Source organism: Plecotus auritus, assembly GCF_963455305.1.
Source record: "Plecotus auritus genome assembly, chromosome: 4".
In the NCBI taxonomy this organism is placed as follows: Eukaryota; Metazoa; Chordata; class Mammalia; order Chiroptera; family Vespertilionidae; genus Plecotus; species Plecotus auritus.
This window is the reverse complement of record NC_137775.1, coordinates 41,534,108-41,558,676: the sequence shown is the minus strand read 5'-3', so window position 1 is coordinate 41,558,676 and position 24,569 is coordinate 41,534,108. Positions and strand designations below refer to the sequence as shown.

The window sequence follows — 24,569 nt, the reverse complement described above, 5'->3', positions numbered from 1 at the left end:
TTCACAGGCCTGTTTCCAGAGGAGGAGTACAGGACAACTGAGCTGGACGTGGGTTTTAAGCTCTTACTGTATTTTTTTGTTCTGCTATCTGGCAGAAAGCAAAGGAATAGGAAGGAGGAAAGGAAGGAAGCCCCCACCCCCACCCCCCAATACACACATCAGAAACTTGGAAAAAGTAAGGGATAGAGATAGTTGGAAATCTTACCCCTAATGCAGTGTGTTTGGAACAGTGGGTCATGACCCATTAGTAAATTGGTGCAACTGACTTTATGGATCATGACTAGCGTAAGAAGAAAGAGGGAGGGAAGGAGGAAGTATGAAAGAAAATAGAACAGAAAATACCACAGTGCACTGTACACGAATTAAATTCGGCAAAGTTTTTTTTTTTTAATATATTTTATTGCTTTTTTACAGAGAGGAAGGGAGAGGGATAGAGAGTTAGAAACATCGATGAGAGAGAAACATCGATCCCGCAACCAAGGTACATGCCCTTGACCGGAATCGAACCTGGGACCCTTCAGTCCGCAAGCCGACGCTCTATCCACTGAGCCAAACCGGTTAGGGCAAATTCGGCAAAGTTTTGTTCCATTTCTGTGTGTAGCTACATAATTACATGTAAATCCATACATGTGAGCTGTATTTCTCTGCAAGATGGATTATGGCTGTGGGTCACTGTTGAAAAGCACTGCCCACATAAATTCAAAGTGCCTTATTTGCTAATTCCTGCAGGCTGTAAATTCGATTTTTAGCAACTTATGCACCTTAAATTCTATTATACCAAAATAACTTTGGCGGTCCCGTGGATCATTAGATAACTATGAGGTTTTACCAATACAGAGAAATTTGAGTTTGTAATGCCCATCACTAAAGAAATCATAACTGTATTAGGAATGATTTTAGAAACTGGGTCTTTGTTTTACAAGTGACTCCACTAATATTTTTTTAAAAGATTCTGTGCAGAGAGATCACCAGAAACCCACATGCCAAGCAGCAAGAGTACAGGTTCTAGAGAGAGATCTGAACAAACCAACCCCAGGCTAGGAAGTAGGCAGGGGGAAGTTTCTGGGTGAACTGTTTGAATACCAACAACAAACAGACATCCTCTGACTCCCCTACCTCCCCGCAGCAGGCAGAAGGCCAGGATGCATCACAACTGGAAATCCCCCCGATAACTCTCAATATTCAGCCTCATTAATAAAAACATTTCAGTTTCTACCAAGCATGTTAGAAACATTGCCACCCGCTGAAACATTTTTGGCTAACCTGCTTGAATAAAAAATTAAGTTTGAGTCCCAGTAGAGGGCAACATTCCTCACTCCCAGAGACCTCGGATACACAATTCAACACAAAACACAACGCAAGCACCAAAGAGGTTCTTAGACATCTCCACAGCGGTGACCTGTCAACTCAGTGCTCCAATTAACTCCACAAATGCTGACAAGGCGACGACAGGCTGGCTGCATTTGCAGCCGCTGGTAAAATCTCTGCTCAGCTGACTAGGAGTATCAAGAAATCTTAAATCTGCTACTTGGCACTGAGTGTCTGGCTGACACACCATTCGTGATTCTCCAAGGTTCATCTTCTAACCATATGGGAACTCGGCAGCAGAGCTCAGGCTCGGCAGTGCCAGCATCTATCCTGGATTTGATCAGGGCATTTCATTCTACCACCAGCACCCTCAGCCTCAAGAGGGAATGCCCAAATCTCTCAGCTGGAGAATCTGAACAAAAGGGTTGACGGTGGGTTTCAGGTGAGGGCTACGTAGACTACTTAGGGGAGATTCCACGTGTCTGTGCTCAGCGACATCGCAGGGATTGTGTCATCATGGAGATGCTTTATGGGTTAAACAGCTTTCTCAGGACTTCAAATCCAAGAGCAGTCGCTGATTTCAGTTCAGCGAATGATGAGTTGCTAAATGGTGCCCAGAGAGTTAGCAAACTGGAACACCAAGAAAGCAGCATGCCTTGGAGAGAGCAGAGAGTGGAGAACGAATGCGGCATCAAGGGCAGACGTGTGAAACGCCTCCAAGTAAATGAAGCAGGAGTGATGCTCACCTTCTTCATTTTCAATAGAATGTTTCTTCCTCCTCCTCCTCTTCCTCGTCTTCATATCATATCATAATCATCATCATCAATTGATCAGCTATTGTTTAGCAATAAGGTATGGAAGAGCTCTCTACCACACAGAGTCAGTAAATAAATACTACTGAGTGCCCAACATCTGGCAGGCACTGTGCAAGGCCATGGGCACACAGGGAACGAGCCAGACAGAATCTCTGCCCTCATGGCTTTTCCCTTGGGGTCATCCTCACACTGCCAAACAGTGTATGGTGAGGATCAGGAATGATTCCTGAAAAAATAAGGATCTGGACAGAAAAGGCAACTACAATGGGAGTGAGAAGAAAAAGAAGCGACCGCAAGATAGCAGGGCAGGACGTCCTCAAAGGCTCCTCACAGCATCTTATAACTACCCCACATCCCTTAGAGCCACCAAGGTGCTGAAGTGCACAGTTCCCAATGGAGCAGGCTTGGCAGTGCTGACTTCCTGCACCTCGTGAAAACAGGACTGGCCATAATACCTATCGGCTATGGTGTTGTAGAAACCATTATAAATCTCCAGCTGGTCCCACAGTAACTGACACTGAGAAGGTGTTCAGTACATTTGCACTGAATGAATGAGATGGCATTTCTGTTCTCCAAAAACAAACCACAGTGACACTTCAAGATAAAAAACAAACATTAACAACGCCCCCAGGAGAACAAAGCTAAGTTCTGCCTGACGTACAGCTCTTGAATATCGCCCCCGTGTCCATGAACAAAAAGATGATTTCCAGTAAAAGTGTTGGCTACTCACCTTCTACATCTGCTGTGTCTGTCTATGAAGCCTTTTCCAGCAGAGGCGCCAAATCAGTCTTTGTACAGCCTTTTAATTTTTTTAGGGAGTTTTTATTTTTCCTCTTAATATTGTACTAAATGTCATTCATGAACAAGTCATCGGCCCTGATGAGTCTGCATGTGACGTACCTTTAGCATCAGAGTTACCACTCAAATCCTCCCCTCCCCTTGGGTTTGGGGAAGAAGATAGAGGTGGTCTTCTGTGCTCTGACTTGAATGGTGTTCAGAATCAAGGGTGCTCAGGCCTGGGTGTCCTAAAGGACATCAGATGGCTTCCCTTAGAGGGAGGCAGTTGAATAGTGCCCACAAGGGGTGGAATTGGATATGGAGGTGGGGGCAGTAAGTAAATATTTCTGAAGGCTGACATGGATCAGGCCCTGTGCTGGGCTCCTTACATGGATCTCAATGACCCACATAGGAAATGAGTGAGCAGTATCATTCCTCGTCACCATGCAGGAACCTGAGTCTGGGAGGTCACTAGTTGGCCAAAGGCCCCATGGCGAACTTCCCCTTATCTGACTCTAGAATCTCAGCTCATTCTGCTATTTCCTGTTCCTATGGGCTGGATAGGAGAAGGTGGGGCTCACCTGCCTGGATGGGGAGCAGGGAGCTGAGCGCCCAAATCACTCTAAACCAGGAACAGGGCTGCCCCACCGGCATCCCGGCACTTTACTAACTTACATGCCTGTGTTTTCTCATCTGTCTGGTGAAGATATTAATCCTTTCATCACTAATTTATTATATGGATACATGAAATAAGGAATGGTGGTATTTGTCAAGTAGGACTCAACTGTTTTTTGTTTGTTGTTGTTGTTATTGTTTATTACCTTCTAATGAATTTTTATTGCATTTATTGGGGTGAAATTGGTTAATAAAATCATATAGCTTTCAGGTGTACAAGTCTACAATACATCATCTGTATATTGTATTGTGTGTTCACCACCCCAAGTCAAGTCGCCTCCCATCACCATTTATCCCCCTGTACTCCCTTCTACCTCCCAATACTGTTACTGCGCTTGCTTCCCATCTTTTGATTACTGCTTGTTTCAGCCTCCTGGTTCCTCAGGTCTCACCCTGTGATGACTGTGCTGAAGAAAGCTGCACACACTCCTTACCTCCACCTCCACCCCTGCCACCACATATGTAAGAAGAATCAGAGAAAACTCAGGGGGGGAGGATAAAGGACTATTCACTCTGAATTAGGACTAGTACCATTCTGAAAAATCAACATGTACTATAATTCCATAAAATTGATGGGTTGTTCTGAAGTCCCCAGGGTTCTGAGGCTCCTGATTTACTGACAAATTGACTCACACAAAGTTTAGAAGGAAATACTGCCTTGAAATCACATGACACCTTTCTACAAGGAGCTCAAGAAATTTCAAAAGGTTTTACTCACATATATTCTCTTTACAGAACAGAAAGGGGTGCAGGGAGATCAACCTCACTTTATAATCACTAAGGAAAATGAACACAGCTAATGAAACACCCAAAATAAAACCCAGGAATAAACATGTCTTTTCCTTGCCAAAATCTAATGAATTAGAACTATAGCAAACCACTGCCAAGTAAACATATGTGACCAATTAGAATATGTAAATTGGACCAGTCATACTAGAAATATTCAAATATACTTTGGTTCCCTTTTCTCTGAACATGTCAGAATTCCCGGGTGGTACCTGAAGCTCGGGCCTGACAAAGCTGAAACCATCACATCCCTCATGTGATGTGCGGGCAATCCCTCCACTGTGAACCTCGGTGGGGTTCTAGCCCAGTGCCAGATCGACTTGCTTCACATCCTGAAGGACTCAACTAAAACACAAATCCCAAGAACCTTCTCTCTCTTTCTGCTCCAAGGATATGAAGATGCTCCCCTGTCTATGATGCCGTGAGAACAGAAATGGACTGAATGAAGGCATAAAGAGTGACACTATTGGCGTCCACGAAGGCCACAACCCGGGCTTCACACGGTCAGCATTCCATTTGGTTGTGGAGCTTGTTGTTGCTTACTGTGGTGAACTGTTGATGAAAACGGCCACACCAGTTGCCCCACCCTGTGTGACCGCCTCTTTGCAATGGGACTTGGCGGCTCCTGCCATCAGGGGTGGGATCTATTTTCCCACCCCGGCACCCAGGCTGGGCCACATGTCTGACTTCGACCAGTGGGACGTTAGCAACCGTGATGCAAGCAGAGGCCTGATGAGTCTGCAGTCCTGAGCTTGACCTGTCTTGCTCCCAGGAACTCTTCCATGTCATGTGAACAAGCCTGGACTGGCCTCGGGGAGGGTGAGAAAGTGCACAGGGGAAGCTGCAGTCCTCCCTGCCAGCCCAGGGGCAACCCTGGATTGGGAGTGAGGTCATCTCAGACCACCTGGCCCCGACCATGTCAGGCCAAATCAGGAGAACTACCAGCTGACCCACACAATTTTGAATAAAATGGTGGTTGTTTTAAGGTGGTGTTTTTTGTTTGTCTGTTTTTTTTGGGGGGGTGAAGGTGGGGGAGTTGGCATACAGCAAAAGTGAATCAATAGGCTCAACTCTGTGTCCCACTTCTTGAACTCTGGCTTTACTCACACACTTGAAGGGCTTTGTTGGATTTTTTAAAAATATATTTTTATTGATTTCAGAGAGGAAGGGAGAGGGAGAGATAGAAACATCAATGATGAGAGAGAATCATTGATAGGCTACCTCCTGCACACCCACTAATGGGAATCGAGGCTGCAACCCGGGCCTGTGCCCTTGACCGGAATCGAACCCAGGACCCTTCAGTACACAAGCTGATGCTCTATCCACTGAGCCAAACCAGCAAGGGAAAGCTTTGTAGGATTGACCATAAGCAGATGACAAACAGAAGAAAAACTTTCAGGAGCTCCTTTAGGAGCTAACATAGTGCTTCTCAAACTTCTCAACACTTTCAGAATAAATTGAGGAATCCAATCCAGAGAACACTCACAGAGGGGCCCAGGTTTACTTACACGATGGTCCTGTGGCACTGTTGTAATAGTATAAAAATACAAAACACCTAAATACCAATCATTAGGGAAAAGAATAATAACTTATCTTTTAAAGTAAAACATAAAAAGCAAATGGTTTAATGTTTTTCAAAGAAGCTATTCTACTATCTTGTAGCTTTCATTTGCTATATAAGGTATCTCAGCAGACAGAAATCTGAGATTTAATCTGTAGTAACTGCTTACTGCACTAGAAACTGCCACTCACACAGGAAAATTTCCCCAGGGTAACAAGGTATACAGCCAGTCAAGGGTGAGATATCTCTACCCTATTTTTTTTTTTTTTAAATGCTCATATAGGTATAAAAAAATTCAACCTTTTTTTCTGGGCATTATAGATTTTTTAAAATGTATTGCTCAAGTATTACTCATGATAATAAAAAATGAAAGCAACTCAAATGTCCATCAACTGGTATCTTTACACAGTGGAATATTACTCGGCCATAAAAAGAAATGAAGCACTGATACATGCTACAGCCCGGATGAACCCCGGAAGCATTTGCTATGTAAAAGAAACCAGATACAAAGACCACGGAGTCTATGATTCCAATTGTAACAAATGTTCAGAATATGCAAATCCAGAGACAAAAAGTAGATTAATGGTTGCCAGGAGGTAGAACAACGGGGAATAGGAACTGACTGATAATGGGTACAGGATTTCTTCGTGGGGTGATGAAAATGTTCTGGAATTTATGGTGGTGATGGTGGTTGCACAACTCTATGAACATATGAAAAACCACTGAATTATACAATGTAAATTAGTAAATTGTATAGTATGTAAACTGTATGTCAACAAAGCTGTTTCTGGAGGGAGGACCTAGATAAATAAATTGATAGGTAGATTAAATAAATAAATAAACAAATAGGTAGGTAGGTAGATAGATAAATGTATTGTTCAATGTTCCATGATGTAGAATACAGGTCAGTACTCATTAAGATGTAACGTACACATGTATATTTGAAAATCTTAACTTCATCAGTTTGCCACTCAAAGAATAGTTTTTACTTATTGAAGACTCAGTCTCCAAAATCCATAAATGCCCAATTTATTTGGAGCTTCCCTAGCATCTAATAGTAGATAATGAGAACAAACCAGTAACAGTCCCAGGATGATACCCCATAGTGTTCTGGCTCATCATAATGAGCCTTGAAAACGGGGACTCTTTTGGACAGACACGCAGAAATTGAAGTAACTGCCTGGGTCCTCCCAAAGAGAGTGAGTTAAGAGTGTGTGTGTGTGTGTGTGTGTGTGTGTGTGTGTGTGTGTGTGTGTGGTGGGGTTGGAGAGTTGGGGAAGATTTTCTAAGAGTTTGAGGTGTAATCTGCTGACCCATGGGGAGGCTCGCTGACGAGATATCTCAGGGGACCCTCTACTCTTGTCCCTCCCCAGTCTTCACTGTTTGTTATTATTGTTTTAAAAATATATTTTTATTGATTTCAGAGAGGAAGGAAGAGGCAAAGAGAGATAGAAACATCAACGATGAGAGAGAATCATGGATTGGCTGCCTCCTGCACAACCTACACTGGAGATTGAGCCTGCAACCCGGACACATGCCCTGATTGGGAATCAAACAGTAACCTCCTGGTTCATAGATCAACGCTCAACCACTGAGCCACACCAGCCAGGCTCAGTCTTCACTATTTTGTATACATGTCTTATCTCCCATCTGGACTACAGGCTGCTAGAGGGGGCCACTATGTCAGTTACACTTTCTCTCTCTCAGAATTTAGCAGAGTTCAATATAACCGGCAGGTGTCTAAGAAATAAAACAAATTCATAAAATAGATAACCTAGGAATAACAGATATGACATAGAAGAATTCCCCACTTTACAAAAATGATTCACTGAACAGTTTCTTTAGGCAACGAACTCCCACAATAGACATAAAAGATGAATTTGATTTAGGAAAAGACCTGCTAACCCTTGGCACTCTCCCAGGAAATCTATGTTAAGAGTGTACCATGTAAAACCAGGCTTGTGCCATCACCAAGTTCTTGCCTTCCCTGAGAGCAGAGCAAAATGAAGAACTGGGAGCAGATGCTGCGAAGACTCCCTCCCCGCACTGAGCCCAGACAGACAAGACGCCAGTTAAGGACACTTAGACCCTCAAGTCAGAGATGGGACAGCTGGAGTGAAAGCCTCCTCACGCCCAGGCGTTCAGGAGTTGCCCAGATCCCACGAGCAGAGATTCAGCATCTTAGCAGAGGGTTAGCACCCCAGCAGGCACAGACGGTGGGGCGGGGGGGACCTTACCTCGGGAATCAGCCGCCGCCTCTTCACGCTGGAGACAGAGTCTGGCTGGCCCTCGCCGCCCGGCTGCTTGCGCTTGCTGGAGTCCTGGAGGGTGGTGAAGACACTGTCCAGAGGGTGCTTCTCCGAAGACCTGGAATTCACTGAGCAGTCCAGGGCAGCATCCTCAGCCTCCGTCTCCACTTTCACAGTGTTATTGTTTAGAACTGTGGCAGAGAAGAGAGAGGATTCAGCGGGAGAAGACCAAGACCGTGGGTGGCTCAGAGATCAGCAGGGTCCCCCCAGTGACAGGCTGTTTGTGGGCTGCCCTTTGACACGACCACTCGATGATAAAGTCTAGTCACAATAAAACTGCACCTTCTAACCAAGCAGTTTTTATCTTACCACACTAGCGCTACACAATAAAACCCCGTTCCAAGAACATTTTGTTCAAAACTGGGTTTAAAGTCTTTTTTGAGGAGATGGAGAGAAAGAAATACTACCTTTTAAATGATGCCTTTAGAAAAAGTAACTCTGGAAAGACACATAGATAAGGTGCATGGGTACCAGGGCAGGGAGACTTTTCATTTTGTATCATTTTATATTTTTGAACCCTGTGAATGTATGACCCAATAATAGTATTAAGTTAAAAATAATTTTAATAAGTTGTTTTTTTTACCTTCTTCTACATCTTCACTGAATTCAGTTGAGTTCATCTTCTATTCCACTACATGAAAAGACAAAGACAAAGTCTTGATTTATTGCTTGATTTATTTCTTAATTTTCCCTCCCCAAGAGACATTCCCTTCCCCTCCCGACCCTGGCTCTGGATAGTAGGAGGTTAAGCCCACACTGCTCGGCAACGTCATGGAAAATCGCATCCTCTTATTCTTGTTTGCAGTTGCTCCAAGTATACAGGCCTTCTGTGCACCTGCTGGGAGCGCTTCTCCAAGACTCTATGTGGGCCCAACGGGTCTTCCAGCTTCAAGTGAGAGCACTTACGGAGCTAGGGGAACGTTGCTGAAGAAAAGCAGTCTTTTGTGCAGACTCCAGTCTAAACCATCTGTTCGTCCCTGCTTTATAAATTCCAGCCACACAAATGAAAAGGCTGGCCAAGGATGCAAGCTGTGGATCCTGCGGACCGAGCTGAGGTCTTAGGACTCCAGGTGGTCCCAGGAGACCTGTGCTGCCCATCAGCGTAGCCACTGGCCATGTAGCTACTGAGGACTGGAAATGTGGTTGGTCCAGGTGGAGACGCACACTCTGAATTTCAAAGACTTAGTACATCTCAAAGAATGTAAAAGAGCTCATTAATAATTTTTTATATTGATGACATGTTGAAATGATAATATTTTTTATTTATTGGGCTAAATTAAATACTTTATGAAATTAATTCCATCTTTTTTAATGTGGCTACTAGAAAATTTTAAATGACATAATGTGGCTTGCATCACATTTTTATTGGATGGTGCTGGTCTAGCCTTCCCTTCAGAAACAACTTTCTCTTTCAGAGAAAGAGGTGCTGTGGGTTTTTATAGCTCTCGAGTTCCACACAATCTGGTCCAAACCCTTCTTTTTACTGACGAGGGAATGCGGCGGGCGGGATGGAAGGTGCCCTGCACGGGTTTCCGGGCCTGGTGCAGGCTGGCCTGACTCCCATTGCCCCAGCTGGAATGGAAGGGACACCATGACGAAAAGCACTAGTAAGTCTCTGAGATTCCCCAGTTTAAATACCAGCCTGCCCATAACAACAACAGGAATAAATGAGGTAGTGCGAAAGAATACACTTGACAGCCTTTACTATTGACATTGGGGAGCTGTGGTTCCCACAACTGATGGACTGCAAATATCAGTCTCACTTTGGTTAAGGATCCGGAGAGCAGGACTAAGGAGCATTGCTCAAGAAATTTCTTTAAGGAAGAGGGATGCCATCTATAAAGTCCAGTAAACCATCCCCTGAGGAGCTGAGGGATGGGGTGTGGTCCTGTTTTACACCAGTGAGTGGCATGCTGGGGGATGAGGCAAGACCGAAGGAGCATCTAAGTGACCTCAACACAGGATAACTTCCAAACTCACTAATAACAGCCACGCAGGCACAGTTATTATGATGGGATGCACTACTCTCGGCGCGCCACATAGCTTTATGACAGGCACAATTCTTTCAATCCCCGCAATGCTCATTTTCAGAGTCAGAATGAATAAGAAAATTTAAGCTTTATTTAAAACTGAAATTAACACTAAAAATAATTCCTACTTACCAAAAGCTATCTCCTATCGGGAAAACATAACACACAGGTAATACTGAGGGAAAATAAACGGTAAGTAAACTTCGATAGTCCAAGAATGATTTGACCAGTGGTGATTTCTAGCAAATACACCTTCCTCCGTATCCCAGGCAAATAAGCCCCATGCTTGATGACATCACCTGCTCTGGGCGTCTCTGAAGGAGGCACTGGCAGGCAGGAATTTCCCATTTGCAGGTCCAGCCCACCCCTGAATTTCGGGCAGGAGGGTGACCAATGGGAGGCAGAAATTCAGCCTAGTCAGGAGCCTCTCAAGGGAACGCACTTCAGGCTTCACCCGAAGGCCCGAGTGTGGCAACTGCCTTTGGAAACCTGCCACAGGGTCATATAACCAGTTCCCTCAAGTCTAGGGCAGAGGTGAGAGCAGCAGAGCAATGAGAAATGGGAAAATGAGAAAATGCTGGTGGAGGGGGTACACTATACAAAACAGGGCACATTCTGGAGAGAAAAGACGGGAGAGGGAGGAGATGGAGGATGATTTATTTGGGGAGGGGGGAGGAAGGGGTCAAAGTGGAAGAAAACAACAAAGACTCTGGCTAAGTAGAAAGCTTTAAAAGGAGGAGTAAATCCTAGAAAAGAAAACAGGAGCCAATGAGAAAAACACATCAACAGAACCACAAGTGCTGAGCAAGGACGGAATTGCCATCTAATATTACGTCCACCCACCTATATTTCTCACAGGAGCTCATGGAGAGCATGAGACCTGGAGTCATGGGCTGGGTGTGGCCCCAGCCGGGTTGTGGCTCAGTGAGCAGGAAGGGTATTTTCTGAACCACCACCACATGACACAACTGCAGGCAACCCAGCACCCGAATTCTGAGCTCCTAGGATTATCCTGTCAGAAAATCATAAAGAAGGAGCACACACCTGAGCCACCTGTGGTGTGAGGGAAAGCAGAGGGGGAGTTAGAATGCTCACAGCGGGGGGTGGGGGATGGGGAGGCTGGCTTTATGAGCATTCAAGATGCCCAGAGTGCATCTGCTTTGGAAACCATGATGTGTTCATTTATAGACCAGGGACAGATGCTACATTAGCCCAGAAGTAACCCAGAACCCAGAATGGCAAGCCCTTCCCTCCCAGCCAGCAAAGAAGCCATGCTCTTTGGGAAGCTGGGGAATTTCCCATTTGCAAGGCCTGGAAAACCCACAACTACGTGGTGCTCGTGTGGTAGGGAGTGAGCTGAAGATCCTCATTAACATCTGCAGCCCTGAACTGTGTCCAGACACCGCTGGCCACTGTGTGTCTCCATCTCACCCTGAGCTATTTGAATCCCAATTTTACCAATAAGGAAACTGAGGGCGTATACCTCAAATATACACAATTTCTATTTGCCATTGAAGCTGGGAAAAATATTTTAAAATATGTTTTTTACTTTTTTTTTTTTTTTTTTTTTAGAGAAAGAGGGAGAGAAACATCGATCGGCTGCCTCCTTCATGCCCCCTACTGGGGACTGAGCTGGAAACCCGGACATGTGCCCTGACCAGAATCAAACCAGTGACCTCACAGTGCAGGGACCACGGTCAATCAACTAAGGCACACAGCCAGGGCTGGGAAAGTATTTTTTAACATTTTGATTAAGGAAATAGAATATTTGAATACTGGAGAGGGGAAACGAGGGCAGGTAACTTGCCAGTGTCACACAACTGTCAAGTGGCAGAACTAGTGCTGAACCCAGTCTGTCTCTCTCGCGTCAAACGCCAGGAGAGGAAGTACGAAGAGAATCCTCAGTCTTCTGTTGAGGTTCTTCTGCTGAACATGGGGCCAATTTTCAGCCTTAGATTTCTCAGTTCAACAGCAGCTGGAGCATGCAAATCTTTCATCTCCAGGTAACTCCCTGGAAAACCTGTGTGCCCTGTGCTTATTAACAGACTCCTGCCAAGCACAGAAGTTTCTACCAGAGGAGTGTGTGGGTCACTCCAGGCATCCTGGGCTGACGTAGTGACAGCACATCAACGTCAGGGCTGGAGAGAGGGGACGGATATAGTGTTTGCTACCTCCACTTCCTGGTCATCCGCGACATGAAGGTCACACAGGGCTGCTCATCCTGGGTGGATACGGAGTATCCGGATGCCAAGCATGCCGCAGAAATTCCTTCCGTTACTTAACTACAGGTTATGGAGGAGCCACCAACTACCACAGCTCCCGCCCACCCAGGCTGCTAAGATTGCAATCTCCTTTGCCTGCTGGACTTTGTAGAATTTCTCATGCTAACAGTCTCTCCTTTTCAAAATCTTATTTCTCTCACCACAATCTCAAATTGTGAGGCAATCTATGCATCCACCGATTCCTGAAAATCAGCTTTCTTCCCAAGGGGTGGCTGTTCTACCTCCCTCAAGAACCTCTGACCAAGCCCAAGGGAAGATGATTCAACTGAATGAAGGGAACATGTGTCAACAAGACCTGTATAGCTAGCTACTGCTTCCAGTTAAACCAGCACAGGTTCTAAGACATCAATGAGCTATCGAGGGTAACTCTCAAACAGAACTAATCTCCAGTGGTTAATCTAATAAGTGAAATGTTCTTTAAAACACACACACACACACACACACACACACACACACACACACACACAGCTTAGGAAGCCTGAGGCAAAGTGACCGTCATTGCTACAGAAAAGTTTGCAATGTTGCAGAGCATGCAGGAGTATATATAATTTTATTAAAATGCTTCCTAGTCTCTATCCTTCTGCATAGAGTCAGATGGACAATATTCAATTTTCCACGCATGGGTATAATTCTGTTTGTGGCTGAGGGAAGATCAGAATGTTCTCAGAAAAGCCTTTAATTTACAAAAAGCACAAAAGAGACAGTAAAAAGGTAATCCCAAATGTTCACGAATAAGATGCTTTAGCCACTCAAATCTCAAATTACAAAGGATAAGTTGCTTAAAGTGGCTGCATAAATGCACCAACTGGTGGAGATGCCCCTGTGCCTCATGCTGAAATGAGGCTGAATCTAAATCCCAAATATCAGCATGCACCTGGCTTGGGACTGAAAAGATGCTGAGGAGGGAAGGGAGTCTGTGAAGCAAGACAAGGAGGAAACAGATGTGAGAACCATTCACTGGTGCTTAGAACCAATTCTAAGAGATGCCACAAAGCGATGGAAAAACTGGAAAGATGTACAATTATAGGTCAATTTATATTTTTAGAGTTCATTTTAAGAAGGGAAGACCCTTAAAATCTTTTTTTTTTTTTTTTTTGGACTAGGTAATACATGCACGTGAAACAAAATTCAAAAGCTATAAAAGAATAGTTGGTTAAAAAGTCCAGTCCTCCAGTCACTGGGTTACTCTTTTGGAAGCAACCGTGCTACTTTCCTTGTGAGCCCCACCAGAGACGTTCCGTCAGTGGCTCTCAGCGTGTGCTTCGTACACAGTGTCTCCCTGCAGCTGGCCTACACAGGCTTGTCCAGATCCTCTCATCCCCAACTCCACTGTGAGTGGGGTCAAGCTGGTAGCTTGAAATCGGCCACAGTGTGAGAATTTACACCATGGAAATTGACACTTTTACTACCAGGGCATTTTCTTTTTCTTTTTGGAGAGCACGTTTATCAGTACATCCAAGACCCTTTCAGGGGGGTCCATGCCATCAAAACTATTTTCATAACACTGAGATGTTATTGCCCCTTTTCTCACATAGGTTCACAGGAGAGTCTTCCTGAGGCTACATGATGTGTCAGTTTGCAGAAGACTGAATACAGAGGCAGATCTGAAAATTTGGCTGTCTTCTATTAAGTCAGATATTAAAGAGATTTGCAAAAATGTAAGTGATACCATTCTTTTCACAAAGATTGTTCCTTTGGGAAAATAGTTGTTTTCCCTAAAAATATTTTTTGATATTAACTTATAATGAATTTATTATGGTTAATTTTTAAATGAATTAACATTTAAATATTTTTGTTTTAATTACTAACACATTAAAATTTGACAGCTATAATCCTCATAAATGAAAGATCTTTGGGGTCCTCAACAATTTTTAAGAGTATAAAGGAATCCTGAGAATAAAAGGTTTAGGATCCTCATTCCTTGCTTTTTTCACTTAATGTATCATGGAAATTTTATTTCTTTTTTTAGTTTGCGTTCCCCCAAGAGGCAAATTTTGAGACAGGGATTTGGAGTCATTTCTTTGGGAAGAGAGCGAAGGGCTGAAAACATGTAACGGGCAAATTAACAGGCTTCCGGTGAGGAAACCCCCGGCTACAGGCAATGCCAAGGGCACCACTGCCGGTGTCGAACAGGGTCTCTGGGAGCAGAGGGCCGTCCCAGCCATCTGGACAAGTCCTGGAAGACAGCAACCCCACTGTGCCACCCTGCGGTGCCACCGCTCCCCACACTGCATCCTACACTGTGTGGGAGGTGCCCTGCTAAGAGCTTCACAGCCAACCTAACCTAACCGTCCTATGAGGCAGAAGCCTGTTCGCCCTCATTTCACAAGTGAGGAAACAGGCAGAGTTTTATTTGTTTGCTTGTTTGTTTGTTTGAATCCTCACCCAAGGATATTTTTCCACTGATCTTTTAGAGAGTGGAAGAGAGAGGGAAAGACTGAGAGAAACATCAATGTGAGAGAAACAATATCGACTGGTTGCCTCCTGCACACACCCTGACTAGGGCCCTGGCCGGGGAGGAGCCTGCAACCAAGGTACGTGCCCCTGATGGAATGGAACCCGGGACCCTTTGGTCTGCAGGCCGATGCTCTATCCACTGAGCCAAACCGGCTAGGGCAACAGGCACAGTTTTAGAGCCAAAGGGACCTCAGAGACCATCTTGTTTTACAGGCGTGGGACTCGGGGCTCAGAGAGGTTAGAAACATGCTCAAGATCACTCTGTCAGGAATGGCCGTTTGTCTCCCTACCCTGGGCTTTGTTGGCCACATGCCCCACTGTGTGACGGGAGCTGTTGGTGGCAGTGGGGCACTGTCCTCTGCGCAGGGAATCTACCAAATGTACCCCTTATCCAAGGGACCACAACCAACACATGGGAGGACCTGGAGGATGAAGGAGGACCTCTGGGAACTTCTGTCCGAGGGGGATGAGTAAACACCAGGAAGGAAAGAGCAGCCAGAACCCCAAGGTTAGAAGATACTACATTAGGGTTTCTGTAACAGGCTGCATCCAGGGCTGTGCAGACGACCACCCATGCTTACAATTAATTCTGTGCTTCAGATACAGCTAATTTTAAACGTTTACTTATACCTATAAGACGCTTTTCCTTTGTGGGGGAGAGATGTTAATCCAAGAAAATTCCAGGGCGGAAAGGCCTACTTTGAAAATAACTTTGTCAGTGTTCAAATGGGCATGCCTTGATCTCCCTCATCACTTTCAGTGTATAAAGACCCCAGAGCACGTCTCTCTGTCACTTACAGAGCCTCACACACTCGACAATTACGATGTGTGGTCATCAGGATGAGCCACGGCCAGAAGGGTAAACACAGAGCCGGGCCGGCAGGTCTCTTCCTTCAGTCGGCCGTAGGTCAGGCACAGCCAGGGACGCTAGGGGCAGACCACTCCTCGTGCAGAGGACGCCCTCCAAAACCGCTAGCCATAATTCATTACCGGTAAATTCCACAAAAAGCCGCGGAGAAAATGGAAGGGCCAACAAGTGGAATGTGACCTGGACGGAGACCATCACACAAAGTTAGGAAGTCAACTTCCACACATTTTCTCAACACATGGCCTCAACCTCTACTGACAGCAAGAGCCAAGCATTCAATGTGTAAAAAGCTTCAAAATCAATTGTTCAACACAGGGCTAGCCGGTCAATAACAACATCCTTCCCAGTGCACTGGGGATATCTCAACTACATAATTAAAAATGCCATAAAGCAGCCGGAAGCAAATATGCCAAAATGGTAATTACTTCCAATGAGGAGAATTATGGATAGTTTTTTTTTCTTTTTATGTTTTCCTCTACTTTCCTGATATTTTACAGTGAGCATGCAATTCTTTAGAAACAAAGAATAAATTTTTAAGTGAAAAAAGTAGTAATCCTTACTAGGGAGGTCACATTCTAAGTTATGTCCACACATAGAAACAAGCTAAGAATGTAAAGTCAAATCATTACATTTCAACAACTGACCAACTGGTGAAGACCTTTCATTTCGTAACTGTTCCTGAATCATGGCCTCTAAATCATAGAAAGCTCCTCAGTATGGGGAAGGGGACGTCAATAAGTCTCAGTCACAAACCCAGGAGCGAATAAGAAGGGGCAGGGATCAGCTTCATTGTTGCCTGGTGGATGCATTTGCCTAATCCTTGAAGTATTTATCAAAATGAGCCAAAGTCACAGGAGGAGGAAAAAATAAACCGGACCGAGTCTTCTGAAGGAGGGGTCCGAGCTAAGTGTTGAGAGCCAGGTCACTAGGCCCTGTGTGGCTGCTGGGGAAGCGAATGGACTGAGAGCAGCTGGGTGAGTCACCAGGCTGATGCTACCCTGCTGGGCGTCTGCACTCTGGATGGTGGACAACGGTTACATGTGGTCCTTCCTTCCGGGTTCTCTTGCGTGTGAGCACCCTGGGAGATGTTCTGAGCCCCTCCTTCCTTGACACCTGAACACTGGACGGAACTGGGCAATCGGAGGCTTGCTCTAGGGGCCCTGGCTTCAGGGTGGAGCAGTGGGCAGCAGGGGGGACAGAGAGAAGGTGAGGAGGCCTGGGGAGCTGAGAAGTGGCCGGGCCACAGAAAAAGGAAGGAGTGTGGGGAGGTCACTGGTTAAAAGTGGGTAATGAAGCCCTAACCGGTTTGGCTCAGTGGATAGAGCGTTGGCCTGCGGACTGAAGGATCCCAGGTTTGATTCCAGTCAAGGGCATGTACCTTGGTTGCAGGCACATCCTCAGTGGGGAGTGTGCAGGAGGCAGCTGATCGATGTTTCTCTCTCATTGATATTTCTAACTCTCTATCCTTCTCCCTTCCTCTCTGTAAAAAAAATAAAATATATATATTTTTAAAAAGTGGGTAATAGTCACACAAGAATCTGACTTGGGAAATTCTCCTTGTTAAGAGCTGGATGCAAGACCACAGCAACATGAGCAGGGGACACCTGGTATGGCGATTCCTTGGCAAAGGCAAAGGATCACTGTCCTCATCCCTATATGTCCCACAGGTTTCCAAAGGAAAACGTTCTCTAGCACTGCCCACAGGGCGGTGGTGCCTCTCTACCAAGTTCTTTTAAGAGAACTGGCCAGACCTGAGTGATCAGCCAGACCAGGCCTCTGGTGAGAGCAGCATGAGGCTAATCAGAGGCGCCAGAGGCACCAGAGGCTTGTGGCTGGCCAGTGTCACACAGGATAAGCAGCAGGCCCAGAAATGGGAAGTACTTGGGCTTCCTGAAAGCCCGAGGTTCAAATCCCAGCCAGCTGACTCAGGACCCTGCTCCACTAAGCCAGAAACGTCCACTGAACGTAGGACTCGCCACTGGGCTGAGTGCAGGTCTGGGAACAGCCGGCCCCTGCCCGGCAGCCCTGGCCTCAGGCATCACGCAGGGGCAGGTCCTCCTCACCTCCCGTCAGGTTTCCAGCTGTAAAGTGAAGCAAGCTCTCACCCCTGAAGACGGTCTCCTTGAGACTGGGAGCCCCAGGAGGTGAATGTGACTGGAAGCCGAGTCCAGGGGGGCCGGGGGCTGTGCAGCTGCCACATACAAAAGGCACAGCAGAGAGAGGAGGCTCAAACCATCTGACAGGCGTTATTAATAAAACACATCCAAAGATTTAAAAAGTTTTACTAAGACCTAACTAAACGTACCAGTACTTCATCCTTTTCTCAACTGTCACACCGTATGATCTGCCTTCCTGACACCTCTCTCCTGCAAGTCATGCTGATTTTATTTTATTTTATTTTTTAAAAGGTTGAAGTTTTTTTAAAATATATTTTATTGCTTTTTTACAGCGAGGAAGGGAGAGGGATAGAGAGTTAGAAACATCAATGAGAGAAACATCGATCAGCTGCCTCCTGCACAACCCCTACTGGGGATGTGCCCGCAACCAAGGTACATGCCCTTGACCGGAATCGAACCTGGGACCCTTTAGTCCGCAGGCCAACGCTCTATCCACTGAGCCAAACCGGTTAGGGCAAGTCATACTGATTTTAAAAAATGAAACAGAAAAGGAGGACAGCAGCTGACATTCATATAGCGCCGGCTCCACGGTCTAAGTGTTTCACATGTTAGCCACGTCATCCTCAACAGAGCCCTCTTTTGTTGCAGATGGAGAACCAGGGGGCCAGCAATCTATGTCTCATTTGAGATGGAGGGGAGGGAAAGGAGTGGGGTGCACACCGTGCTGATGGTATCATCCCCGTCTTCCAAGAAGAGCTGGGACCCGATGGGGCATGACCGTCCCTTCCTGCTGAGCACACATCTGGAGGCTGGGCTCAGAGGCAGGGGCAAGTCCACTGGCCACATGGGCCCTCAGACCACCCAGGCAAGGTCTAGTACTGCTGACCTCAAAAGCAGGAGCCCCTACTAACCTTTAGGGTCGGCCATCATTAGGTTCAAGCCCTGGCTCCCCCTATGTTTGGTTTCTAACACTGGTTACCCAGTGTTAAAATGGAGCTGATCACACCACCGCACCCAGTATAAGTGAAAACTACAACGGGGAGAGTGCCTGGCATGTAGCACCTAGTACATGTTATCTATTACAAAGCCTTTTGAAAAGCCTTTGTAAAGGGCATCTTAGTAGTGACTACTTTTTTTAAATTGCAAAATTAAATGACTTAAAGCCTTTGAAAAGGTTAGTATAACTTGTCTTTCAAATGAAAGAAACTGGAAGGGGGTGGAATCAAATCAAATGGCCTCCCTAAGGACGGGAAGAATGTTCCCATGCCACACTCTCTGGCGGGCCGGTCTCTGGGTTTACAGGAACGGCTGGGAGCCTCGGGTCTCTCAGAACCCAGCCCTCCCGACAGTGGCATCCTGCCCATGGGACGTGCACGACATGTTTGCAATTTGTTTTTATTTTTGGACACATCTGCACACGCTGTTTGAAAAATACCAGTCCTCACAAAACCAGGGCGATTTTGTCCCGAGTTGTTCTAAAGCTGTAATTGTCAATGCCTTCCTTATTCAGTCAGAGCACAAACTCATCTTTCAGCATGCAGCGAAGTACAAACACACAACCCTGCTTGCCTGTGACTCTCAGCCTCTTACCCTTGCGACACTGAGTTTTCTGAACGTGACTAAACGTGACATCTTTCTCAGCAAAAGGAAGGGCAACTGCTTTCGGTGTCAATGGTAGGAGGCATAAGACTCTGCCTATAAGTTTAACCTTGGCATAAGGAGGAAAGGGGAGCCAGCACATCCCAGCAGCCACCCATGTGACTGACTGGACAATGATGACTAATTTTCCTGGGAGGTATAAGCTGAATTTCCTCTGTACTTCCCACTTTTTCATATGTTGTCTTATGACCACACGAGCTAATTAGAGTTGGGGCATAACCTGGTGTAAACTAACCCCCACCCTACCCCCAAACCTCCATACAAGACCACTAAGTGATTTGTTCAAGCGAGCAATCAATGCCTTTGTAGGGATGGATGCCACTGTTTCACTGTCCAGTGATAACTGAAGATCAGACAGGAGAGAGGAAAAGAGGCCATTGGTAGAAAACAAAACACTAAGAGGGCTGAGTTTACACATGCTGCAAGTTGGATTAAAAATGGAGGCAAGGTATTGTGCCAGGTGAGCTGCGGAGAAAAACTCAGCTCTGAAACAACAGCCTGGTCATTCAGGGACGAACATAACCCGACACTCCAAGTGTCTGACACACCGAAGGCCTGCTGCCCACATGGAGAGATCTCAGCTTGGCAAGGGCAGGTCATGTGTGGCAGCTGGGTCCAGAACCACAAGAGCTCTGGGCTGAAATCAGAATGTTGCAGGAGATACTGGAACACCAGAAGGCAGAGAAAAGAAGTGTCTAATCTGGAGAGGGAGGCAAAAGCAAGGTGATGTGCACAAAACACATTCAAATATCCATGTTTTTGGCATGAGTGTTTTATGTGACTTTAAATTTTATTGTTAAAAATTATCATACAGTAAAATTTACTCTCTGGAGAGAAGGTGTACTGTTCTATGAAAAGACAGATGTATAATATCTCCCTGTAACCACCAATGAGAGGAGGATACAAAAAGTCCCATCACCCCATAGATTAATTCCACAAATAATTCCTCCAAACTTACTTTAGCCAATAATGGCACAATGACTATTAAGAGTAGCAACCATAATTCTCCACTTGCCATCAAAATTAAGTGCCAGAAACAAAACACTGCACCCTAACCTCCCACTCACTAACACCAAATTGTTTTTGCTGATTGACAGCAACCTTCATGTTTCTACATTATAAAATTTGAGATGGATGTTGTTTCTTTCCTCAGTGTTTCAGGAGCTTTCTAGAGAGCTCTAAAAAGTGGGAGACGAGCCCTAGCCAGTTTGGCTCAGTGGACAGTGTCAGCCTGCAGACTGTAAGGTCCTGGGTTCGATTTTAGTCAAGGGCACATGCCTGGGTTGTAGGCTCTGATCCCCAGTGGGGGGCGTGCAGGAGGCAGCCAGTCAATGATTCTCACCATTGATGTTTCTCTCTCTCTCCCTCTCCCTTCCTGTCTGAAGTCAATAAAAATACATTTTTAAAAAGTGGTAGACGAAGACATTTCTGCAGGACATTTTCACCTAATCAGGGTTGATTCCAAATTTTCTCTTCCTAATTATTAGACGTTCGGCTATTCCTTTGCTCACATAAGGGATACTTGGGAACTTAGAAGTGACCAAAAGGGAAGGTGTGAATTAAATGTGTCAAATGTAATACACTTCAACAGATTGGGATGCTGACTATCTTGTCTGCTAGATCCTAACTGGTGACTTTTACTATTACTAGTGCTTTAGTGGTAGTGGTGGTGGTGGGGAAGACAAAACTTTTCTTTTAAATTACTTCAACAAGGAAATGGTGTCTCTGGTAAAACCCACGTTCAGTGGCTGGAGTTTTCATGTGACAAATTTCAGTGGCTGGAGTTTTCATGTGAATTACATTTTAAGGACCCTGCACAGACAGGCATCCACCAGCAAGAACAGGCTGCACGGAACCCACCTTTCTTCTGGAATCCAAGGGGCTCTCCATTCATTTAGCAAATGTTTACTGAGCACCTATGAAACTCTGGGTTAGTGGCTTGGGATGGAAAACTCTTAAGAAAATACAAAATCTTGGGCAAATCTCATTATTGAGGGTTCGGGAACTGACAGGGTCCTGTATGGTGATACAAAGCCACAAACCAGGAATGGTTGTTGAAAAAAACAAAAAGGGGTGGGGTTGGGTGTGGATAGCATAAGAACCTCCTCCATCCTTCTTGTTTATATACCGAAGCCAGCCCCAGAGCTCAGTTCCTTGCCTCAATTTTCTGCAGCCTTAACTTTCTGCTACCATACGCGTTGCCCCCTCCCCGTGGCACGTTAAACATCCCAAAGTTACTTTAAAAAGGTGAAGTTGAACATTTCCACTCTGAAGCGCTATTCCACGCACCCTTGTCTGGTTAGCCTTGGCGCATAAATTTCTTCCAGATGGGCCACCTGAGCAATCACTCGTTTACCTTTGTAAAAACACCTTGGAAAAAATTATACGTCTCGGTACACAGGTCCTTACAGGGGTTCTGCACAACTCACCAATAAGGCGAGGGCAAAGTCTGCGTGGGTAATCACGTTTGCAAGAGGAAAAAGGGGAAGGTCAGGAGCAGCGGCGAGCGCCTCAGGCTGCAGTCCGCGGCCGGCCACGAAGGCCTCGCGCCAGCCGGGGTGCACACCCAGGGCGCCGGGCCCGCCTCCAGCTCCCGGGCAGCGGGAACCGCGAACCGCGCCGTGGGAGACGGGGAGGGAGAGCTGCGCCCCCTGGCGGCGGGGCCTGTATCCGTCCGCTCCCGGCCGCCGCCGCCGCCGCGGGCCGGCCTCACTCCATTTGCAGACTCCGGTGGCAGCCTCCCCCCGAGCGGCGGCTCCTCTGGCCTCCCGCTCCCCGCTCGGCATCTCCCTCCAGTCCCCGCCCCCTGCTCCGCTCTGACACCCCCTTTTTCACGCCGAACCGTCCCCCGCCGCAGCCCGGCCGTAGGCGAGCACCGAGCCCCCACGGGCTCCGCAGAGCCTTCCGGCGGCCCCGGCCGCTCCATCGCGGCGCCAGGCAGGGGTGCGGGGCCGGCGCGCGGCGCGAGTGGGGCGGGCAGCGACGGCAGTGCGGACCATTCCACTCCGCGTCCCCCCCGCCCCCGCGCGGCGCGCGTGCTCCCGGGGACGCCATGGAGCCGCCGCGTTCCGAGCGGCACAAAGGGGTGCGCGGCACAATGGGCGCGGCGAGCCCGTGGGCGCCGGGTGCTCGCTCGGCTGCTCGGCCCTGCACGGGGGTGGGCGCTCCTGCCGCCGGGCGCGCTCAGGGCAGCCCCCCTTCGCGTCCCCTCCCCTGCTCCCGCCCCCACCCCGGCATGGATGTTGCAGCCACTCTCCCGTCCGTCTGCCCCGAGCCGCCGCCGCCGCGCAGCCAGCTTGATCCGCCCCGCACTTACCTGGGACACGAGTTCTGTACTTTGCAGAGCGGGTCCGCGCCGAGTTTGGCGCCACGTGGGGTGCGGGGTAGCGCAGGTCCGGGTAGTGGGGGACGCGCGCGGAGGGCCTGGCCGGGGCGGCCCGGGGAGTTGCTGGGGGCGGCGAGCGGGCGCCGTGTATTTTCCCCTCTTTGTGTGTGTCCGTGCGCTGCGCTCTCGCGTGACGTGACGGGACTCCGTGTGTCATTTCCGCACAAGGACACAGGAGCCCCCGCCGCATTAGAACCACAACCCCTCCGCCCCCACCCTTGGCCCGCCCCTCCCCCTCAGCGGGGCACACGCGGGACCAGCGGTGGCGCTCGGGCGTGAACGACCGCGGCGGGGAGCTGGGGCGCGCACTCCAGGGACCCGGGAGCCCGGCGCGCTCAGCGGGTGCCGCGCTGCTCCACGTGGGCCCGCGCCGGCTGCCCGGGCGGGGGGCGGAGGCCGCGCACCCACGGCGCTCCGGGCAGCGCTGGCTAACAATGACCCCTGCACACCGTGTGTTCTCCCCCCACGAGTCGTGTCTCTAAAACGTGGTTTCTCAGACCCGAGGAGTTTGACCTGAAAAGCCTCTTTTTCTACTTTTTTTTTTTTTTTTTTCTCCGCGGGACGGCGACCGTGCGGGGCGTTTCCTTCCCTAGCGTCCGCGCCTCTCCCGAATTCTTAGCATTTCCGCGGTACCCTGGGCCCCCGGGCGGGTGTTCCCGCGCCGAGCTCGGCACAAAGACATCGGGGCGCAGGGACCCCAGTGGCCCCTGAGACCCCGCGGAGCCGGCATGGAGCCGAGGGCTGCCGGAGAGCGACCGCAGCGCTGGGAAACGCTGGGTCTGGCCACTCCCCCAGTGAGTGGCCGCCCTCTGTTGTGAGCCTAAGACTAAAAATCTGCCTCCTGTTACCCGAAGTTTTGAGGCTGCAAAGCGAGAGATTCAGAAGTGCGCGCGCTCAGACTCACATGCCACAGACAAACCCACAGGATATCTGCACTCAGCGCTTAAAATAGAAAAACACGAGTCACCATCTGAATAAAGGTGGATTCTTTAGACTAATTCCGGACCTGGAGGTTTCAACGTGATAAATACGCAACCTACCCCTCGGGTATTTCCTCAAGTCTCAGTGACTTGAAGGGGTGTGGTTGGTGAGGGTCAGGGAAGCCCAATCCAACAGTTAAACCACATATTTTAGGCAAACAGCGAGAATGTAATTTCAAAAAAAAAAAAAAAAACCCTTTAATTTGCCTGTCGAAGAAAATATAAGAAAAATGCAAATGATCCCATCTGCTGCTCACAGCTGGACCGGCTGCGAGAGAGGACCATGTGGCCCAGCCCTGCGCGGTCAGTGAATAGATAAAATAGATTTTAAAAGAAGACATATGCTGGCTCCTTCCCGGCCAGTCGCGGGGAGGGTTTGAATTAACGTCGAGTTTTGGACTACAGACCACTCCAATTGGGAACTGAGTAATTATGCAAGCTCCTCCTCTTCGGGTGTGAAATAAAAAAGCACAAGGTTATCCCAGATCTCTGAGGAACTACGCGAGGCATCCTCAAACAGCAGTATCTGGATAGCCCATTTCGAGAAGTCAGCACTGATT

The 24,569-nt window shown here is 47.5% G+C and overlaps 2 protein-coding genes across 2 annotated transcripts in view; both read right to left on the bottom strand.

Annotated features, from left to right (window-relative positions):
• The window catches only part of BEND3 (BEN domain containing 3), a gene marked incomplete at its 3' end in the record, with an annotated part of 29,447 nt that extends 6,309 nt beyond the window's left edge, over positions 1-23,138 (bottom strand). Inside the window, exons 1-3 of the mRNA XM_080664243.1 lie at positions 22,961-23,138; positions 8,815-8,862; positions 8,160-8,362 (exon numbers count right to left, since the gene is read on the bottom strand). Coding sequence (XP_080520369.1) covers positions 8,160-8,362; positions 8,815-8,851 — 240 coding nt within the window. The 5' untranslated portion in view covers positions 8,852-8,862; positions 22,961-23,138. The remainder of the gene's footprint in view (positions 1-8,159; positions 8,363-8,814; positions 8,863-22,960) is intronic.
• Positions 8,838-24,569, bottom strand: part of PDSS2 (decaprenyl diphosphate synthase subunit 2) — a 259,454-nt gene continuing 243,722 nt past the window's right edge. Inside the window, exon 8 of the mRNA XM_080664245.1 lies at positions 8,838-8,862. Within this exon, the coding sequence (XP_080520371.1) occupies positions 8,848-8,862 (15 nt within the window). The 3' untranslated portion in view covers positions 8,838-8,847. The remainder of the gene's footprint in view (positions 8,863-24,569) is intronic.